At 47.4% G+C, this 22,205-nt stretch overlaps 1 protein-coding gene and 1 long non-coding RNA gene across 2 annotated transcripts in view; one reads left to right on the top strand and one right to left on the bottom strand.

Moving 5' to 3' along the window:
- LOC308569732 overlaps positions 1-22,205 on the top strand; it is a 317,777-nt gene that overhangs the window by 147,681 nt on the left and 147,891 nt on the right. The gene's annotated exons all lie outside the window — the stretch shown is intronic.
- Positions 12,380-22,205, bottom strand: part of PTH1R (parathyroid hormone 1 receptor) — a 137,688-nt gene continuing 127,862 nt past the window's right edge. The window contains exons 10-13 of the mRNA XM_081163728.1: positions 19,265-19,359; positions 16,739-16,880; positions 16,587-16,628; positions 12,380-15,114 (exon numbers count right to left, since the gene is read on the bottom strand). Of these exons, the coding sequence (XP_081019854.1) occupies positions 14,752-15,114; positions 16,587-16,628; positions 16,739-16,880; positions 19,265-19,359 (642 nt within the window). The 3' untranslated portion in view covers positions 12,380-14,751. The remainder of the gene's footprint in view (positions 15,115-16,586; positions 16,629-16,738; positions 16,881-19,264; positions 19,360-22,205) is intronic.

Below are 22,205 nucleotides of genomic sequence, written 5' to 3'. Positions count from 1 at the left end.
AGACTCTGGTAGGAATTTGCGCTGTCTCGAGCAGGTGCGGGCGAGACTTTCTGTACACTTGCAAGGAAAAACCTGGCCTGCAGGGAGGAGAAGAGAGGGTTGAGCTTTAACGAGGCAGGCATTGAGATGGCACAGTCAGATGTGCAAGGTGACATCTTTGCGCTCCACACATGTTTGCGATCTCTGGCATCGTGCAAGCCGAGCAATGTCTTCTTCATCTCCCGCAGCCTCTGAAAAGTAACAGAACACGCTTGGCACCAGCAGCGAGCCGCCGAGCGCCAATTATACCAGCCTCTACAAGAAAAATCACAGCGCCTACGTAGGGCTTTGAGGACAGGCGAGAGACCTGCAGCTGCTACCAGATCTCAGGAGTTCAGGGAGCAGATTTGCCTTTCCTGGGTGAGCCTGGCTAATTGTACAAAAGGACATACATAGACAGCTCCCAATGCTTCTCAATAATAATAATAATAAAGTTTTATTTATAGCCCGCCCTCCCCAGCCAAAGCCGGGCTCAGAGCGGCTAACAACAATAAAAGTAACATAGCATTCTAAAATTAGGATTCCAGCTTTACTAGTCAGAACATATTCAAAATTGGTACAAAACAATCAACAATACATCCAGAAAGTTGCAAAGAGCATTTGCACATCTAAGCGTAGGTTCTGTACTCCAGCGGGAGCCAGTGCAGCTGGTAGAGCACCGGGTGAATGTGATCTCGCAGCGAAGACCCCCTAAGGAGTCTCGCCGCAGCATTCTGCACCCGCTGGAGTTTCTGGGTCAGTCTCAAGGGCAGCCCCACGTAGAGTGAGTTACAATAATCCAGTTTGGAGGTGACCGTTGCGTGGATCACAGTGGCTAGGTCAGGGTGAGAGAGGTAAGGAGCCATCTGCTTAGCTTGGCGGAGATGATGAAGATGATGATTTATTCAACTTTTACACCGCCCTATACCTGGAGGTCTCAGAGCGGTTCACAACAAGACCACAACATGTAAAATTAAACCCAAAGCAGTAACCCAATAACACCCCCCCAATCCACATTCTAAAAGGGTGTCGGATGTCAATAAGATCAACCAAAGGCCTGGTTGAAAAGGAACGTTTTTGCCTGGCGCCTAAAGGTGTATAATGAAGGTGTCAGGCGAACTTCCCTGGGGAGAGCATTCCACAGATGGAGAGCCACTTCACAGAAGGCCGCGTTCTCATGTTGCCACCCTCCTGACCTCATATGAAGGAGGGCCTCAGAAGATGATCTCAGGATCCGGGTAGGTTCATATGGAAAGAGGCGGTCTTTGAGGTATTGGGGTCCTGAGCTGTTTAAGGCTTTATAGGTCAAAACCAGCACTTGGAATTGGGCCCGGAAACTAATCGGTAGTTGAACCAGGATCGGTGCAATATGCTCAAACCGTCTTGCTCTAGTGAGCAACCTGGCCGCCGGATTCTGCACCAGCTGAAGTTTCTGAACTGTCTTCAGAGGCAGCCCTACGTATAATGCATTGCAGTAATCTAACCTAGTGGTTACCAGAGCATAGACAACAGTTAGGTAGTTAGGCTATTCCTGTCCAGATAGGGGCGTAGCTGGGTCACCAGCCGAAGCTGATGGAAGGCACTCAGGGCCATAGACCACACTTTTACTCTTTCCCCCTTGAAATATAAGAGCAGAAAGCACAATTCTATACATGCCGTCCTGTACAGAGATAAGTCTCGTATAATTCAATGGGGCTTCCTCCAGCCTTGCATTTAAGCACTAGCCTGGTCGCCTCGGGAGACCACAACCTGCATGCAGCCAAGCAAGTAGACTGGAAAAATGGGGAGGAACTGCTGCCCCATCCCAGCTCTGCAACCCAGCATAGAAACAGCTGCAAGGGGAGGCCTGCCCCCCCCCAACCCACAGCAGAAAATATGTTCTCTGCCAGTCCTCGTCAGGCTAGTAAAAATATGTGCAGGCTCATAACTTGTGTAAGCTTATTTACAAGGCAGGCTTGCTTCCAAGTGAGCAGTTATGGGACTGCAGTCTTTTACACAGTTGGATTGACAAGATACAGAGCATTGCCGACCTTCCAACCAGCTTGCTGGCATCAGTCTTTTTTTCGAGGCCGGCACTGCCATTGGGCAAAAGGGGCATTTGTCCAGGGTGTATCCCACCTGGTGGGGGGGCGCTATCCGTAGGCGCGACAGTGATTGACAAGTCATCAGGGATCCTCCCAGTTCACTGACTGACAGGGGCTCTCCAGGGTTTAAGAAACGGGACTTTCTCAACCTTGCCTGTAGATGTCAGGGGTCCAATTGTGATTTTCTGCATGCAGAGTATCATCACAACGCTTAAGACCCATCTGGTCTTGTCGCACGAGCCACTGGCTCTCATCCACTGCTGGATCTTTCCCCTTGGATAGCTGGGAAATATACCTGCCAGGTGTTGCAGATCCTAAATCAATGGTTTCCAGAGGGGGCAGGATTTTCAGGAGGGCTCTAAGAAGCAAGGGGCTGGCAGGGGGTGAAGGAGGTTGCAGACTTACTTTCTTGGAGGGTTTTAAGCAGAGGTTGGGTGGTCATTTGTACGTTTCCGAGCACAATTCTTTTGGTGCTGACCTTTCAAGCCCTAAACGGCCTCTGTCCTGTATGCCTGAAGGAGTGTCTCCACCCCCATTGTCCAGCCCGGACACTGAGGTCCAGCTCTGAGGGCCTTCTGGCGGTTCCCTCCCTGCGAGAAGAGAGGTTACAGGGAACCAGGCAGAGGGTCTTTTCGGTGGTGGCACCCGCCCTGTGGAACGCCCTCCTGCCCAGATGTCAAAGAGAAAAACAACTACCTGACATTTAGAAGACATCTGAATGCAGCCCTGTTCAGGGAAGTTTTTAATGTGTGACATTTTAATGTGTTTTTAATCTTTGTTGGAAGCCGCCCAGAGTGGCTGGGGAAACTCAGCTAGATGGGCGGGGTACAAATAATAAATTATTATTAATATTATTATTATGAATGCTTGAATTAAGGTTCCTGAATTATGGGGAGTTGGACTAGATGACTGGTGAGGCGCCTTCCAACCCCACAATTCTATGATTCCATCAGACTTTGAAAAACTGGTGTCTCCAAATCAAGGTTATCCGTTCTGCTGAATTAATTAAACCAAATAGTTTTGATTGGATTTTGAATCAATGTGCAATGAATTGTGGTGGTCTTGAATTTTATTGTGTTAGAAATTTCCTTACAACACGATAATCTTTATTGTCATTGTCCCATACAGAACAACGAAATTGGAAAAAATCTACAATAGACATTCAAAAACCAACAAGCCTGCTATCCCAGCTATCCCAACCTGGTTAGGTCCCTAAATTTTTTAAAATACAATATACTCCCACAGAGACTCCTGACACTGCATTTAAAACCAAAATCGCATTTGGATAGAAACTGTTTCTCAGGCGGCTAGTCCTAGTCTTTATAACCCTGAAAGAGATCGTTTCTGGGTTGCACACTATCCTGCGCTATCTCTGCAGCTTTCTTATGGCACCTGGAAGCGTAGATTTGATCCGAAGTGGGAAGAGTGCACCCAATTATTCTCTCTGCAGTCTTTACAACCCTGGACAGCATTGTTTTTTACCTGGCCGTGCAGCTCCCAAACACAGACCATAAGTTAACACACTCTCAACTGTACAATGGTAAAATGCCATCAACAGGTCCTTTGCGAGATTGTTTTTTCTGGAGGATTCTCAGAAAATATAACCTATGCTGTGCTTTCTTCATCAGGTCTTTGCTGTTTTCTCCCCAGTTCTCTCAACTCCATTCCCAGAAACCTTAGTGGGTTGTGCAAACCACGATTCTGAATAATGCTTTTTATAGGGGTGGGTAAGGGGCACTGGAGGGATGCAGATGGTGCTGTGGGTTAAACCACAGAGCCTAGGGTTTGCCGATCAGAAGGTCAGTGGTTCAAATCCCCGTGACGGGGTGAGCTCCCATTGCTCGGCCCCTGCTCCTGCCAACCTAGCAGTCCGAAAGCACGTCAAAGGTCACTGAAAGAGTCAAAATGGCTTTAGGACTGTTTTTCTGTACTGTGATACCTCGGGTTACGAACTTAATTTGTTCCAGAGGTCCGTCCTTAACCTGAAACTGTTCTTAACCTGAGGTACCAGGCTAATGGGGCCTACTGCTGCCGCCACATCTCCGGTGTGCGATTTCTGTTCTCATCCTGAGGTAAAGTTCTTAACCCGAGGTACTACTTCCTGGTTAGTGGAGTTGGTAACCTGAAGTGTTTATAACCCAAGGTATCACTGTACTAGGGATACAGGTGGAGCTGTGGGTTAAACCATAGAGCCTAGGACTTGCCGATCAGAAGGTTAGTGGTTCGAATCCCTGCGACGGGGTGAGCTCCCGTTGCTCGGTCCCTGCTCCTGCCAACCTAGCAGTTGGAAAGCACGTCAAAGTGCAAGTAGATAAATAGGTACCGCTCCGGCGGGAAGGTAAACAGCGTTTCTGTGCGCTGCTCTAGTTCGCCAGAAGCGGCTTAGTCCTGCTGGCCACATGACCCGGAAGCTGTACGCTGGCTCCCTTGGCCAATAAAGTGAGATGAGTGCCGCAACCCCAGAGTTGGTCATGACTGGACCTAATGGTCAGGGGTCCCTTTACGTTTAAGGGGCACTGGGGGCAAATTGATGGAACCAAGGGGGCATTGGCCCAACAGGTTTGGGGGATGCAGCTCTGGATGGAGAGAAGCTCTTGCATTTGACTGGAAGAAGGAGAACATTTTCCAACCCAGGATAAAGACGGGTTGCATGCTGAGAAATCACCTCTCTCCAGAACATGTTGCCTTCACAAGCCTGCTTCTATTTAAAATAAAAATAAAAACCCTGTGGTATCTGGCTGGCATCTTGCTGGCCACTGGCAGATGGCAGGCCATCTCTGGGCGAGCTGCGCCATGGGCACGATCCAAAATGGCAAGTCCTCTCTTCCCACAATAGATTTTGAGCCAACCTGTGGCCACAAGCACATAGGACCCCCTTTGCGCCAAGCCAGTTTTCGGTGGGCATGGTGAGGTGGGGGGGGGGAGGCTGAGTTTATACTACGCCCCCCCCCCGGTTAAACAAACTCAGCTCGGTGACAGGGCCTGTTCCTTAAATGCTCCCTTTCTCCTCCATCTCCGTCATTTGGTCAAAGGTAACAGCTAAGGATACATTTGAGGCTTTGTGGAGGAAAGATGGATTCAGGTCATGGCATCCTAAGTAGGAGGGGGAGGGTTGGGTGGATGAAGAGAATGCACAGATCTTGACTCTCAAACAGTTTTATTGAAACCACAAAAGAAAGGAAAAGCTCCAAGCATTCAAAACTGGTCTACACTCTGCATACAGTCCGTGAAGGAGGCTGTCAGAACTTTGGTCAATGGTCTATCAATCTTAGTCTCCTCTCAGCCAGTCTACACCTGCCTGCCTCTTTAATCTCAGCTTCCTCATCCTTAGACTGGTCCTGAAGGACCAGGTGTGCAGCCTGGGAGTCATTTTGGACTCACAGCTGTCCATGGAGGCGCAGGTCAATTCTGTGTCCAGGGCAGCTGTTTACCAGCTCCATCTGGTACGTAGGCTGAGGCCCTATCTGCCCATGGACTGTCTCGCCAGAGTGGTGCATGCTCTGGTTATCTCTTGTTTGGACTACTGCAATGCACTCTATGTGGGGCTACCTTTGAAGGTGACCCGGAAACTACAACTAATCCAGAATGTGGCAGCTAGACTGGTGACTGGGAGTGGCCACCAAGACCGGTCTTGAAAGATCTACATTGGCTCCCAGTATGTTTCCAAGCACAATTCAAAGGGTTGGTGCTGACCTTTCAAACCCTCAAGGGCCTCGGACCAGTGGATCTGAAGGAGAGTCTCCACCCCCAGTTGCCATTAATTTGATTTTGAATTGATTTTAGAATGTACAGTGGTACCTTGGGTTAAGTACTTAATTCGTTCCGGAGGTCTGTTCTTAACCTGAAACTATTCTTAACCTGAATAACCACTTTAGCTAATGGGGCCTCCTGCTGCCACCACACGATTTCTGTTCTCATCCTGAAGCAAAGTTCTTAACCCGAGGTACTATTTCTGGGTTAGCGGAGTCTGTAACCTGAAGCGCATGTAACCTGAAGCATATGTAACCCGAGGTACCACTGTATTTCAATTAACTGATTGTGATTTTACGTAAACTGTGTTACTTTTATTGTTGTTAGCCGCTCTGAGTCCGGCTTTGGCTGGGGAGGGCGGGATATAAATAAAATTTTATCATCATCATCATCTGTGGAGCTTCTTCGGAGTTGAACCATTCCCTCAGGTTTGTAGAGGGGGGGGGGGATTGCCATAGCTGTCAACGTTCCCCTTTTTTGTGGGAAATTCCCTTATTCCAGCACCGTTTCCCGATGCTTCCCACTGCTATCCTGGATTGTTAGATATCCCGTAGATTGTCCCCGGGACAGGTGAGGCTGCTGATACCTTATTTTCAAATCTGAAAGTTCACCGCTATGGGGATTGGGTTTCTCTGAAAACTCTTCTATACACCTGGAGTCTGTTTGGCAACAGGTGGGTGGAGTATGAAGGCAGCTCCCTCTGTTCTTATGTTTTGAGAAACAGACCACGGCTCAGCGCTTCTTGCAGAATGTGCCATCTGAAGAAACTGTGTGCAAATTCCAGCGCGGAACTGCTGGAAACTCACCGAAAACCTCATCCCTTTTCCCCTCCTCTCCGCTAGTCCACATTCCCTCCCGCCCGCATTTCAATCTCAAGTGACAGCGATTTCCCATTACGGAATCAACAGACCACACGCCAGACTCTTTCTCTCATTTATTTGTGGATGGATGTCTTTCGTTTGTAAACAATTCTTGTGCATTTTGCTCAATCATCTCCAGACACATGTTATTCGTCATAAATCATCTGTCGTGAAAAAAACAAACAAACATTGAAATCATTTTTCCCTTCCTTTTTTTGGAGGATTGGGGTGGCGAGGAGAGGGAGGGGGGATAATTCCTTTATGCCGAGGGAGACTTCCGATTAAGTGCTGCTTGTACCCGCCAACTTGTTCCTGTGACAAACGTGGAAAACCTAGAAAGACGAAGGCTCGCTCCTATCGAGGAAAATCTGAGCAAACGGATCTCCGAATGTTAGAAGAGCGAAGGCGGATAAAATAAAGTCCTCCTTCACGCAGTGCAGGTGGAACTCCCTGCCACAGGAGACCAACCTAGAGAACTTTAAAAGAGGGTTACATAAATTCATGGAAGAGTAGTCAATGGCTACTAGCCAGGATAGCGCTGCTCTGCTCCACAGTCGGAGACAGCAATGGTTCTGAATACTAGTTTCCGAGGGGAGAGTTGCTCATGTGTACAAATCCTGCTTGCTGGTTTCACAAAAGAGGCATCTGGTCGGCCTCTGTGAGAACAGGATGCTGGACTAGATGGGCCATTGGCCTGATCCAGCACCCTCTTCTTCTGCTTTCTTTCACAAGTGGCCTGGACCCATCATTAATTTGGTGCTACTAGAACCACAAACCTGGGAGAAAAGCAATGACAAACCTAGACAGCATCTTAAAAAGCAGAGACATCACCTTGCCAACAAAGGTCCGTATAGTTAAAGCTCTGGTTTTCCCAGTCATGATGTATGGAAGTGAGAGCTGGACCATAAAGAAGGCTGATCGCCGAAGAATCGATGCTTTTGAATTCTGGTGCTGGAGGAGACTCTTGAGAGTCCCATGGACTGCAAGAAGATCAAACCTCTCCATTCTGAAGGAAATCAGCCCTGAGTGCTCACTGGAAGGACAGATCCTGAAGCTGAGGCTCCAAGACTTTGGCCACCTCATGAGAAGAGAAGACTCTCTGGAAAAGACCCTGATGCTGGGAAAGATGGAGGGCACAAGGAGAAGGGGACGACAGAGGACGAGATGGTGGGACAGTGTTCTCGAAGCTACCAGCATGAGTTTGACCAAACTGCGGGAGGCAGTGGAAGACAGGAGTGCCTGGCGTGCTCTGGTCCAGGGGGTCACGAAGAGTCAGACACGACTAAACGACTAAACAACAACAACAAGAACCACAGAGGCCATTCTCACGCCATGCTTCAACACAGATGGGTCATGACCAGAGTCAAACCCTATTTTCCTTTAACCCAGGTTCAACTGCTGACACTTCCCGGTTTGGAACAGCCCATCTGAAATCCCGGAGAGCTACTTCCGGTCATTGTAGACCAGAAGCAGCCAACACGGATGCTCAGCTCAGTTTGTAAGTTTATTGTTCTGGCCAAAGGCCATGACAAAGCAATGGTATTAATAAAACAATACAGAGCATACATCTGTAATATATGCCAGCATCCACGATGTAAGAGATAGAAGATACCAGAGACACCAACAAGCTTGATTTCACATTAAACCTCCAAACTATAACAATTTACAGCAATTTCATCTAATTCCCTTTTCCTGATTATTTTTTTCCATAGCCAGTAACAGCTCTGTTTTGTTTTGCTTTGTTTACTGGCACTCAAAAGAAACTGAACCATGTCTGCTGCTTGTTTGGGTGACAGATGTTTCTGAAAGTGATTTTTAAGGGTCTCTCTCTCTATGGATATTGTTGGACACCCACCAGCTCCAGTGGCCGATTCTCAGGGATGATGGGAGTTGAGGTTCAGCAACATCTTGAGAACATCACATTGGCTACTTCTGGAGTATACTGAACCAGGTCAACCAGATAAGTCCGATTCAGTGTAAAGCAGTTGCCTATGTCCTTAGGTCCTGGGGGGCCACCCTTGACCTGAACGCTAGTTCACATGATTGCTGTAGATGCTAGCGACCCCCTTGGGAGAAATGTAGACTGTGAGCTGGATGATCTGGTCCACAGCCATTGTGTGACCATAGCAGCAGCAGCAGCAGAAGAAGAAGACATGTTGGGAGATGTTGACCAACCAATACAGACTTTGTAATGATGCTTCCCTACAGGTATGCATTCCTGAAGAAGCTAAGGGATGCTTCAGGGCCGTTTGCACCTAATTATTGCTCCTCTATGCCTGGGCTTCTAAAGTTAGTATACTGAATTGCACAACAGGAACTGACTTCATGAATTCTGGTGCAGGAGGAGACTCTTGAGAGTCCCATGGACTGCAAGAAGATCAAACCTCTCCATTCTTAAGGAAATCAGCCCTGAGTGCTCACTGGAAGGACAGATCCTGAAGCTGAGGCTCCAATACTTTGGCCACCTCGTGAGAAGAGAAGACTCCCTGGAAAAGACCTTGATGTTGGGAAAGATGGAGGGCACAAGGAGAAGGGGACGACAGAGGATGAGATGGTTGGACAGTGTTTTCGAAGCTACCAGCATGAGTTTGACCAAACTGCGGGAGGCAGTGGAAGATAGGAGTGCCTGGCGTGCTCTGGTCCAGGGGGTCACGAAGAGTTGGACATGACTACACAACAACAACAACAATGCTTGGGCTTCTAAAGTTAGTATACTGAATTGCACAACAGGAACTGACTTCAGTGCAATGCCCCTTAATTTGATGCTAGCAATGGCCATGTGGACCTTTGCTTCACCATTTTTCATCCCTTCCTCCTGAATTTTGAGATCTCCTGACCTCTTCTTGAAAACCAAATTGTGTGTTACACCCCTGCCCTCTATGACTAGCCCTCAATATGCTGTGTGAAGTCAAACACATTGTAAGCGCTTCCCTGGGCTGGATCCTCCTTTCCAGCTTTTGTTTCTCATTATATAACTGCCCCCCCTTCCTTGCTACTTTGCAATTATGTCCAACACTCTCTCCCTCATCGCTAGGGCTGGGTGGAATCTGTCCATTGTGGTTTCTCTGTTTCGTTTCTTCTGCAGACCTCAGCTCAGTTAATTGCCTTTCCACAGTTAATTGCCCATTTGTTTGAAGAAGGAAAGTTCTCGCAAAAGCATTTCGCTGTTTGCTTCCCCTAACAGATTCAGGTTTTTGAAGGCAATTTCCCCATACATCATGCTTTTCGGATGCCGTTTCCCCCCACTAAAACAGGCTTTTTCAAGCACACTTCCCCCAAATCATACACATGTTTGCTGCAGTGATGATTGTAGAACTCGATTGCAAAATTCAGAGACGTGCAAATTTCAAAGGTCAGTTGCCTTGTGGTCTGCACCATCATTTTAGGAAGAGAAGATAAGGTTGATTCTATTTCAAATGCATGTTGAATTGAGTTTGGACCTGATCTGAACTTGCCTTGTTGACATTAGAAACTTTGTAGGGAGATTGAGGAGCAACTTAAAAACTAAGTCTAATCCCAGCCTGGAAGTAGTAATCTTTCTGAATACCAGGTGCTAGAAACCACAGAAGGGGAGAGGGCTCTTGTGGTCAGATCCTGCTTTGGAGAACAGGATGGTAGACTAGGGTCTGATCCATCAGAGCTTTTCTGATGTTCTTAAGCACATGGCAGAGGGTTTCCTACAACCAGGAGCAATGGAAAACCCACCCTGTGCTCCGCCCTTTCCCTGCAACCAGCAAAGCACACCTGGTCTGCCAGTGGCCCCAATTCCAAGTCTCTCCAGCATTCTACATTTTGCCACAGGAATAAGTTGTGGGTGCATCTCCATTTAACGGGGAAAACAACAAACCGAATAGCAATATTGGGGGACATCAGAAGTGACGCTCAGAGGTAGCACATGTTTGTGGTCAGGCTAGCATCTAAGCTACCCCTTCCACAGTTGAAACCAAAGACAGATGGAAAAGTCATAGAATTGCAGAGTTGGAAGGGACCCAGCTCCCACTGTCAGAATTCCTGACAGTTGACCATCAATGGAATGCAAGCTTTAGGGAGTCAATGGAAGCTTTCAGATGTCTTGCCCCCAGTTCTGATTGGAAAAAGGGGCTTCCTGGCAGGACTCTCAAGAAAAGAGATCTTCCAATTTGGGTTGCTGTGGCCCTGCATTTTGTTGGAGAACGGCCAAGGACCCCCTGATCTGCTTGCAAGTGAGAGGGAAATACAGATGCAGACCTAGGTTTCAATGACATAGAATCCTACCCAACTCTATCACCAGCTGCTTTTGTATAAACTCACAGCTACTTAGAATCATAGGGACGCGGGTGGCGCCGTGGGTTAAAACACAGAGCCTAGGACTTGCCAATCAGAAGGTCAGCGGTTCAAATCCCCGCAATGGGGTGAGCTCCCGTTGCTCGGTCCCTGCTCCTGCCAACCTAGCAGTTCGAAAGCACGTCAAAATTGCAAGTAGATAAATAGGTACCACTCCAGCGGGAAGGTAAACGGCGTTTCCGTGCGCTGCTCTGGTTCGCCAGAAGTGGCTTAGTAATGCTGGCCACATGACCTGGAAGCTGTACGGCGGCTCCCTCGGCCAATAAAGCGAGATGAGTGCCACAACCCCAAAGTCGTCTGCAACTGGGCCTAATGGTCAGGGGTCCCTTTACCTTTACCTTACTTACAATCATAGACTTTAAAAGTTGGAAGGGGCTCTAAGAGTCATCTAGTCCAACCCCTTGCAATGCAGGAATCACAGAGGAAGAATACCTGACAGGTGGCCACCGAACCTCTGCTTAAAAAATCCCCAAAGGACCTCCAGTTGTGTGTTGTGCTTTTGTGGAAGTGTGGTGTGTGTGTGTGGATTTAATCACAGGGCCGTGATACCACCTGTTGATTTCAGTTTCCTTTCCTTTCCTTAAAAAGAGAGCAAGTTTCTAGCCCTGAACGTCTGAGAGTGCCCGGGTAAATCAGAGCAAAATCTCAGAAGCCAGAATGAAGAACGAATAAGCTTTCTAGTGATGTGTGTGGGCGGGGCTTCAGACCCATTTTAGCTCCTCCCCTTCCTCACGACTAGCCGTGCCATCATAAATTATGCAAAATAGGAAACGCAGGGAATAAATTATGCAAAATAAGCTCAACTGTGCAAATCTGGGTAACTGATACCGGTTGCAACATTCAGCCTCTTTTGGGGACAGGATCAATATATCTATATTTTAAAATTGCAGAATAGGCGCGTTGACCCTTTGGGGTCTTCTGGCTGAAGAGAGAAGAAATTAGACAACTTGATGGGAGGGAAAAAACCAAGGCAGTTTTCAAGCTCTCTTACAGACACTGACATGGTTTTCTTTTACAATGGACATCTCCATCACTCCTTGTTCGCCAAATCTGCTCTTGGGTTCATTAAGGTAAATTCACTTGAGGTGTGCAAGCCAGTTTTAAATGTCTTCTTAACTCTCTCCCACAATAACTAAGACTGTAGGCTCTTAGGTGCTGGAGAATTTGCTCCCATGGGGAGTGAAGGAAGGATATAAACGGAATTCATTTTAATAGGACTTTTTTTTAAGATATGGGATTTCCTAGTTGTTTTATGCAAGATTATTTTATTTTTAAAAAAAATAATATTTATTAAAAGTTTAAAAATTAAAGAGAGAAGTAAGAAAGAAAGAGAAAAATTTATTTTGATTATTATTAAGCATGTTTGGAAATTTTTGGAAGTTATGCATCAGTTGCAGTTTAGCAAAGGGGTTTTTTTACTTCCGGAGTTTGGCTTGGTTGCAAAAGGAGAAGACAGAAGAGGCTGACTGTGGCACACAGTATGTGCTACATACTGAATCTGATTTAGGATTTATTCCCTCTGACCAGGGAACTGTAGTTCTCAGAAAGGGCCCCGGGATCCCAAACAGAGCATTCTCAGCCTCTATGCTGGACTACAACTCCCAGAATTCCTTAGGAGAGCCCATGACCATCAAAGTGGTATAAAAATCAAGAGGTGTCTGCAGGGCAGACATTCCCAACCAAAACGGGGCCATGATCCTAAGACGATGTCTCCATTGAAATCAGTGGGATTAACGCCTGTGTAAATGTGGATGGGGTTGAGTTGCTCCCTAATCTCTGGAGTTTGAAGATCTCGAGAAACAATTCGCACAACCAGTTTTTAAGTGGTGGTTACCTGGGCGAGCCAGATCAGGCTGGTGCTTTGCCAGTGGCCAAGGCAGTAGACAAATTTCTGACCTGTGCCAGGATACTGGGGGCAAGGAAGCAACTGTCACCATTCCCCTAAGTCCCCCAGGGCAGCCTGCTTCGGACCCCCTAAGATGGCCTACTGAACCCCCAAATATGGTAGAGATGCGCTGTCCCATTGTTGGTGCTGTGTATGAGTTCACTGCCAGCCCCGTTGGATTCTACAAGCGGAATTGGAGGGCGCCATCTTGTCCTTGGTGCCATCTTGTCTTGGGCCGGCCCTGCTGTTGGACAACCATGAACCACCATGTCCAAAAAGGCCTTGTGATTTGTCCCCATTAGGTGCTATGACAGCAGAGGTAGGATATTCAGCATGGCTTTTTGGGTAGGTGACCAGCAGACCTCTGCCCAACCAGGGTGGGGACTATGGGTCCACCCCCCCTGCTTCGCACCATCACCTCTGCCCTTCCTATGACTTTTAGCCAACTTCCCTTCATCCTTGGAGAATATGGAACACCTGGGCAGTACAGATATTTGCTCCAGCAGCTCTAAACAATGCAACGGTCCAAAATGCGGCCCCCAGAATCTAGTACTGGGGTGAGCCTCCAGAACCTGTCGGACTACATCTCCCATCAGCCTCTGCATGGCCAGTGGTGTGTACAGATGATGGGAGTTGTAGTCTAGCAGTATCCAGAAGGCCAAAGGCGTCCCTCTCATCCTGGATCTGCAAAATGGGCCAGTCGAGAAGCTTCTTCATAGGATAACTCACCCCTCACTGCTATCAAACCCTTCTCACTTCCACCTGACCCCGCTGGTTCTCAGGGTGCCTTTACATTTCCGATTTAAATAGGTTATCAAGGACATTCCCTTTCCAGGGATAGTGGAAATTATCATTCTGGGAGAGGACAAGAATGACTGAGGTGCCCACCAGACTACCAGGATTCTTTTGTGCTGGGCGGGCGGCAACGAAATTGACAGCCAAACTGACAAAAAAGCACATACAATTCGGCAGCGCAGATTCCCCCCTCTGCAACCCACAAAACAGAATGGATGAGGCTGCCAGCTCTTGGCTGCTTCCGCCCAACTGCACCAACTCCTTTCACTCAAAATTTCAGCTCCGATCGGACAAAGGACCCTCCATGACTTCCATTTGGCTGTTATTAAAGTGAATTACCGGGAGTAAGAACCCCATGTTGTTCAGATGAAAGGTTTCCTGCTACCTGTAGGAACATGCAACCAGGTCTTTCGAGGGCTGGACCTTAATCAAAGGAGGAACAACTATGTAAATCCCTTCCAGGGAGCAGACCCCAGTTAGCGACAGCCAGAAATGAGGGTTCATTAGGCTGAACCCCTTTCGGATGGATCGACCACATGACAAACCCTGTTTCTTTCCAATAAACATGGGAAACGGTCACTTTCAGGAAGGCCTTGGGGCAAGCTTGCACCACCACCGGACAATGATGCTCTACCCTTCACTCTCTTGTCGACAAAACGTGACGCACGACATCTTCTTCCGCTTCTATTTCTGTGGCAGATAAAGCTCAGAGCGCTGTCTTTGTAAACTCGGAGGATCTCCTTCATTTTAACCGGGAATGACGAGCTCTCCTAGGTCTGGAGAGACCTTGCCTTCATGAACACCGTGAGAAAGCGAGAGAGCAAGCCAGGGAACAAAAGTGTGTGTGTGTTTGTGTGTGATCAAATCGTGGACCTGCATTTCCCCGCAGAACATGACACCTCGTTCCGAAGAACCGGGGGGGGAAATGTCTGAAGAACCTCGGCATTCAGTGATTGGCCGGGGATTCCTATGACCACCCAGTGCTTCCTGGGTCACTTCTCCTTTGGACGTCTGACCATTCCTCCCACCCACCCCTTTACATCACCGTCTCCTTTTCCTCTTCCACAAGGACCGTTGGCCGGTCTCCATTGTAGAGTCCCGACCCATTGAGATACTCCTCATCTTTGTTGTACTGTTCCGGTCCAGTGGAAGGCATAGAGTTCTCCGAAATGGAGCCATTTTTGACGTATCCTGGCAAGTTCCGGTGTCCGTTGAGGGCTCCTGGAAGGAGTTTCGAGTTGAGCTGCAGGGCCATCCCGCCTCTCGCGGTGACGTTGGTCACGCTGGTGTGGGACACCATGGGCCCGTAGCTGTAGGTGGTGCTCCCACTGCGAGCTTTCCGCTTAAAGTCAAGGGCTAACGTCCATCTGCTCCACGACTTCTTTATCTCTGCTTGAACCTGGCAAGGAGGAGAAAGAGAAGGTGCCTTGTTACTTAAAAATAAACATTCAACACAAGGACACAGTAATAATAATAGTAATAATAGTAGTAATAATAATAATAATAATATTTATACCCCTGGCTGGGTTTATCCAGCCGCTTACCCCAGTTTTTAACACCAAACTTAAAAAGTAAACAGGACTGCCTTCAAATGTCTTCAGAAAGTCAGGTAGTTGTTTGTTTCTTTGACATCTGATGGGAGGGCATTCTACAGGGTGGGTACCACCACCGAGAAGGCCCTCTGTCTGGTTCCCTGTAACCTCACTTCTCGCAGGGAAGGGAACCGCCAGAAGGCTGTCGGAGCTGGACCTCCATGTCTGGGCTGGAGACGCTCCTTCAGGTATACTGGGCCGAGGCTGTTTAGGGCTTTAAAGGTCAGCACCAACACTTTGAATTGTGCTCGGAAATGTACTGGGAGCCAATGTAGGTCTTTCAAGACCGGTGTTATATGGTCTTGGCGGCCGCTCCCAGTCACCAGTCTGGCTGCCGCATTCTGGATTAGTTGTAGTTTCTGGGTCACCTTCAAAGGTGGCCCCACGTAGAGCACATTGCAGTAGTCCAAGCGGAAGATAACCAGAGCATGCACCACTCTGGCGAGACAGTCTGCAGGCAGGGAGGTTCTCATCCTGCGTACCAGATGGAGCTGGTAGACAGCTGCCCTGGACACAGAATTGACCTGCACCTCCATGGACAGCTGTGAGTCTAGAATGACTCCCAGGCTGCACAACTGGTCCTTCAGGGGCACAGTTACCCCATTCAGGATCAGGGACTATTCAGCACATGGACCAAGGCTATTTCACCTTAGCAGACCATCACCATAGAATTGCAGAGCTGGAAGGGACCCTTGTGATCTTCTAGTCCACCCCCTGCCATGTAGAAATATGCTGCTGTCCCATACGGGGATCAAACCTGCAACCTCAGTGTTACCAAAGCCCCGCTCTAACCAACTGAGCTATCCAGGCATCAGAGAGAAGATGCTTGTACAATGATGGTAAGTGCAATTCTGCACAGATATGTTAAACAAACACATCATTTAGGAGAGCTATATTTCTTTCTTAGGTGCAGGTAAGGAGTTGCATAGGTCAACGTTTTTATCTTGTGTTTAAAGTCCTGCAAAATGGTTCTGCTGCCTCTTCCTTTCATCCCGGCAATCTCGAGGGTTATCCTTTCAGCAGTGGCAAGATTGCTTAACTTCTTATACCGCAACTCAACATGACAGATTCTTAAAGGTTTGCCCCCCACTCCACCCCCATTTTGGCCTCCTCGGATCTACCTCTCTGAATATCAGGAGATAGTATTTTTAAAAAACAAATATTAGGGAGCATTTGAAACTTTCAACCCACTCAGCGCTTCTCCCCAGAAGATTGGAGGAAAACGATCCACACCAACGTTGGGCTCTGGAAGATGTAACTTAGGCTGTGAGAAACTTACCTCCCCGTTGCAAAAGCAATAGATAATGGCGACAAAAAACCCCTAGGAAAGAGAAGAAACGACAAGTTAATGTTGACTCAGCACATGGCTATTTCACCTAAGCACAGATATCCTCTGAGTTTGGAAGAGAACGCGGACAGAGAACGCCATACCTGGAAAGAGTTGAAGAGCATTTCATAGTGCATTTGAATTTGCCAGATGATCCCTGACACTTCGGTGTACGGCATAGCCATAAAAACAATATAATGAACTCCGAAAAGAGGCATGAGGACCAGCGTGGATTTCAGTAGCTTCCTGCAGAAGGGAGCAGAGAGGAAAGGGAAAACGTTAAGAGCAGCCAAATTCGTTTCCAAACCACGAACCCTAATGAAATACCGACATCCAGGTGTGAGGAGAAAACAGCAAAGACCTGATGAAGAGAGCACAGCAGAGGTTATGTTTTCTGAGAATCCTCCGGAAAAATAATTAAGGACCTGTTGATGGCATTTTACCATTGTACTGTGGAGAGTGTATTAACTTATGGTCTCTGTGTGTGGTTTGGGAGCTGCACGGTCAGGGGGAAAACAATGCTGTCCAGGGTTGTAAAGACTGCGGAGAGAATAATTGGGTGCACTCTTCCCAAGTGGATCAAATCTATGCTTCAGATGTCTGTCTTCTAAAAGTCAGATAGTTGTTCATTTCCTTGACATCTGACGGGAGTGCTTTCCACAGGGCGGGCGCCACCACCGAGAAGGCCTTCTGCCTGGTTCCCTGTAACCTCACTTCTCACAGGGAGGGAACCTCCAGAAGGCCCTCGGAGCTGGACCTCAGTGTCCAGGCTGAATGATGGGGGTGGAGATGCTCCTTCAGGTCTACTGGACCGAGGCCATTTAGGGCTTTCAAGGTCAGCACCATGAGTAGCAACGGGCAGAGACAAGGTAGGTTTTCACTTCTATTCTTGGTCCCACACTCTGGTGTGAGCCAATTGACTCATGCCGCAGCATGGAATGAAAAAAGTCCATCTTTTGATCCCACATTCTGGGTGTCCAGAGTGTGGGAGACAAATTAGGACATCTGGGATTGGGACCTCAGTGTCTGGGCAGAACGATGGGGGTGGAGACGCTCCTTCAGGTGTACTGGACCAAGGCTGTTTAGGGCTCGAAAGGTCAGCACCAACACTTTGAATTGTGCTCGGAAACGTGCTGGGAGCAAAGGTAACAGAAAGCGCCTCAGAACGTCTGAGTGGATGTGGACATCTGGTACCATTCAGGAGCGGTGCTCCCCGAAGGAACACTGACTGGAAATGATGCTGACAGAGGGAGGAGGGAGAGGGAGGAGCAGGAAATTCCCTGCCAACGGTTGCCGCAGCATGGAGGCAATTACGAAGGGGCACTGGCCGCACAGAGGCCCGGCCTCTTCTGCAGCGAATAGGGGCTGGAGGTTGAGGAAAACATCATTAAAAGCAAAACAAAACAGCCAAGAGCCTCCAAAACCATAATGAATAACAAGCCTCAAATAGCGTGTAATAAATCAATAGGTAGATGATAGGCCTCGGTGAGGCTGGAAAACGAGGCATGCTCTTTTTTTTATTGCCAATGACAGCTGGTGCAAACTCCCTCCTCCTGCTTTAAATTAAACATTTTCCTTCCAAGTTCTCAAGGTTCTCTCTTCCCTCCCCACCCTTCTTTTTCTTCTAAAAAAACTCGGCCAATCTGACGAATGTGGATCTCTAGCTTTGCCAGCATTACTCAGATGTAGCTGTGATCGGTTAAGAGATCTGCTAGCAGGAGGACCCTTTTAAGAAGACACATGGCGGCTTAGCTGGAAGGTGGCAGAGAGCTAGGAAGTTCATAGAATTGTAGAGTTGGAAGGGACCCCCAAGGCTCATCTAGTCTAACCCCTTGCCGTGCAGGAATCACAGCTGAAGAATCCCCAGCAGATGGCCAACTGACTGGTGTTGAAAAACTTCCAGTGAAGTCCACCACCTTCCAAAGAAGAAGAAGAAGAAGAAGAAGAAGAAGAAGAAGAAGAAGAAGAAGAAGAAGAGGAGGAGGAGGAGGAGGAGTTTGGATTTGATATCCCGCTTTATCACTACCCAAAGGAGTCTCAAAGTTCCCTTCCTCCCACACAACAAACCCTCTGTGAGGTGAGTGGGGCTGAGAGACTTCAAAGAAGTGTGACTGGCCCAAGGTCACCCAGCAGCTGCATGTGGAGGAGCAGGGAAGCGAACCCGGTTCCCCAGATTACGAGTCTACCGCTCTTAACCGCTACACCACACTGGCTTGCTGATCAGAAGGTCGGCGGTACGAATCCCCACAATGGGGTGAGCTCCCGTTGCTCGGTCCCTGCTCCTGCCAACCTAGCAGTTCGAAAGCACATCAAGTGCAAGTAGATAAATAGGGACCACTATGGTGGGAAGGTAAACGGCGTTTCCGTGTGCTGCTCTGGTTCGCCAGAAGCGGCTTAGTCATGCTGGCCACATGACCCGGAAGCTGTACGCCGGCTCCCTCGGCCAGTAAAGCAAGATGAGCGCTGCAACCCCAGAGTGGGCCACACCTGGACCTAATGGTCAGGGGTCCCTTTACCTTTACCTTTTTAAGTTCCCCATTCTTGTCTTAACGGGTCCCAGTATGGATAGGTTGTTGGTACGCTCCTTCTCCAAAACCTCCCTGAAGAGTAGGACAGCCCCAAGCACTTACCTGTACTGTTGCCTCGTGTCGCACCTCCCTGCATTTGTTTCTCGGAGTTTGGTTGCGAGGACTCTGAGAATTTTGATGAAAAGGATAAAATTTGCCTGGGAGAGAAAGAGAGACAAAGCATTTTGAAACATTGCTGTGGAGAGAGGCCTTTGGAAACCCCTCTCCAGCTTCTACTACTAAAAGGGTCAGTTGTTGTGGGAGAAATTCCCCTTGTGGGGGGTTCAAGGAGGGTCACATCCATTCCCCAACTGGCCAGACTTTATTCAGCAATGCATTGCAGGAGAAGAGTCCAAAGAGTTTGCAAAAAAAGCTTTGCATTATTACACATCAATAGGAGTATAGCATCTAGATCAAGGGAAGTAATAGTGCCACTGTATTCTGCTCTGGTCAGACCTCACCTGGAGTACTGTGTCCAGTTCTGGGCACCACAATTCAAGAAGGACACTGACAAACTGGAACGTGTCCAGAGGAGGGCAACCAAAATGGTCAAAGGCCTGGAAACGATGCCTTATGAGGAACGGCTAAGGGAGCTGGGCATGTTTAGCCTGGAGAAGAGGAGGTTAAGGGGTGATATGATAGCCATGTTCAAATATATAAAAGGATGTCACATAGAGGAGGGAGAAAGGTTGTTTTCTGCTGCTCCAGAGAAGCGGACACGGAGCAATGGATCCAAACTACAAGAAAGAAGATTCCACCTAAACATTAGGAAGAACTTCCTGACAGTAAGAGCTGTTCGACCGTGGAATTTGCTGCCAAGGAGTGTGGTGGAGTCTCCTGCTTTGGAGGTCTTTAAGCAGAGGCTTGACAACCATATGTCAGGAGTGCTCTGATGGTGTTTCCTGCTTGGCAGGGGGTTGGACTCGATGGCCCTTGTGGTCTCTTCCAACTCTATGATTCTATGATTCTATGATTCTATGATTCTACATCATTTATAGGAAAAAATAAATCATCTTGGTTAGGCAGAGACCATAAGACGACCCGGATTTTCACCAGATTCTGCGCACAGATCTGTAGGCGCAGACCATCCCCTGATTCAGTCTCGTTTGTTAAGAAAATTCCCAAACTAGGATCCACAGGCGACTCTGGGTCATTTCTCTAAGGTTGTCTATCTTAAAGTTTTTGTGTGTTTATATGCTGGAGGAGACTCTTGAGAGTCCCATGGACTGCAAGAAGATCAAACCTCTCCATTCTGAAGGAAATCAGCCCTGAGTGCTCACTGGAAGGACAGATCCTGAAGCTGAGACTCCAAGACTTTGGCCACCTCATGAGAAGAGAAGACTCCCTGGAAAAGACCCTGATGTTGGGAAAGATGGAGGGCACAAGGAGAAGGGGACGACAGAGGACGAGATGGTGGGACAGTGTTCTCGAAGCTACCAGCATGAGTTTGACCAAACTGCAGGTGGCAGTGGAAGACAGGAGTGCCTGGCGTGCCCTGGTCCATGGGGTCACGAAGAGGCGGACACGACTAAACAACTAAACAACAACAACAACGCCTATCACACTTTTAAACTCAAAATCCATTGTTGTATATTGTTTCGAATGCTTGTTTTGTTATTGGGATTGTAGTTCCATTTGTGTTTCTCAAGCTGGTCTCGGACTGTAATAAATTTCATGTTTCAAGTCATCATGGCTGTTCCAGCCTCTGGGCCAACCAACATCTGCCATCCCATCGCTCCATCTCTTCATCCAGCCAGATTCCTTGAAATGTCACTTTACTCAGGCCATTTTCACTGAACCTGCCAGAACCCTCCTTGTGCCTTATCTAGAGTCATTTCCCCCCTTTAAAAGCCAGCGTTAAGGTCTTCCTAAACTGGTCCTTGTCAGCCTGCACTTTGCACGTGTGACATTAGCCTCTCTGAGTTTTACAGAAATTCCACGTCTTCAAATAATGATTCAAAAATTTTGTCTAAAATGTACAAATTGCTGCTTGAATGGCATTTGAAGGACAAGGAGGTTAAGTCGGTTATGATTCACTGGGCCAAAGATTTTGGGTATAATATGCAGCTGAGCGATTGGGTAAAATTATGGAAAGAGGTTTAAAATTTACTGCATGCAATGCCCTAAAAGAAAATGTGATGAAAATGATGTATAGATGGTATATTACACCTGTTAAGTTAGCGAAAATGTATAAAGTCAGTAATAAATGTTGGAAATGTAAAGAAAAAGAGGGAACATTTTATCACGTGGTGGGAATGTAAAAAGGTGAAATGCTTCTGGGAGATGATATATAATGAGATGATAAAAATGTTGAAATATACATTTATAAAGAAACCAGAAGCATTTTTACTGGGCATTGTTGGGAGTGATATAAATAGAAAGGAATATAAGCTCTTTTAATATGCAATAACAGCAGCAAGAATATTATTGGCCCAAAAATGGAAGCAAGAAGAAATACCGACGATTGAAGAATGGAGGATGAAGTTAATGGACTATGCAGAACTAGATAAACTAACAGGAAGGATTCGAAACCGGCGGGACCAGAAATTCACGGAAGACTGGAGTAAATTTACGGACTATTTGAAAAGTATTTGTGAAGATCAGACGACGTTTGCAAGAAGTTTTGTGAGGAGTATTATTGGAAGTATTGCAAAAATGGAGAAGGGGAAGGATGATTTCTTAAGAGATGTAAAGGCAATATAAAGTTAAGAAATGCATAAGAAGTGGTTAAAACGGTGGATCATCAGAGGTGCTGATGGAAGTCTAAAAAGATTGTATAAGTGATAAGTTTTGTGGTACATTTTATAATTTATATGTTAAAATTAATAAAAAATATTTTTTAAAAAAGAAATTCCACATGTTCATCATGCACCTTGAAAATCTGGGAGACTAGTTTGGAAAAGGTGGATAGCACAAGCTTTGTTTCCCTCTTTCATAACTCTAGAACTCAGGAAGCTGAATGCTAGTCGATTCGGGACAATATAAAAGAAAGTCCTTCTTCACT

This window comes from Podarcis bocagei (assembly GCF_964188305.1).
Source record: "Podarcis bocagei genome assembly, chromosome: 12".
NCBI classification, from domain to species: Eukaryota; Metazoa; Chordata; class Lepidosauria; order Squamata; family Lacertidae; genus Podarcis; species Podarcis bocagei.
This window is presented reverse-complemented; position numbering and strand designations above follow the sequence as displayed.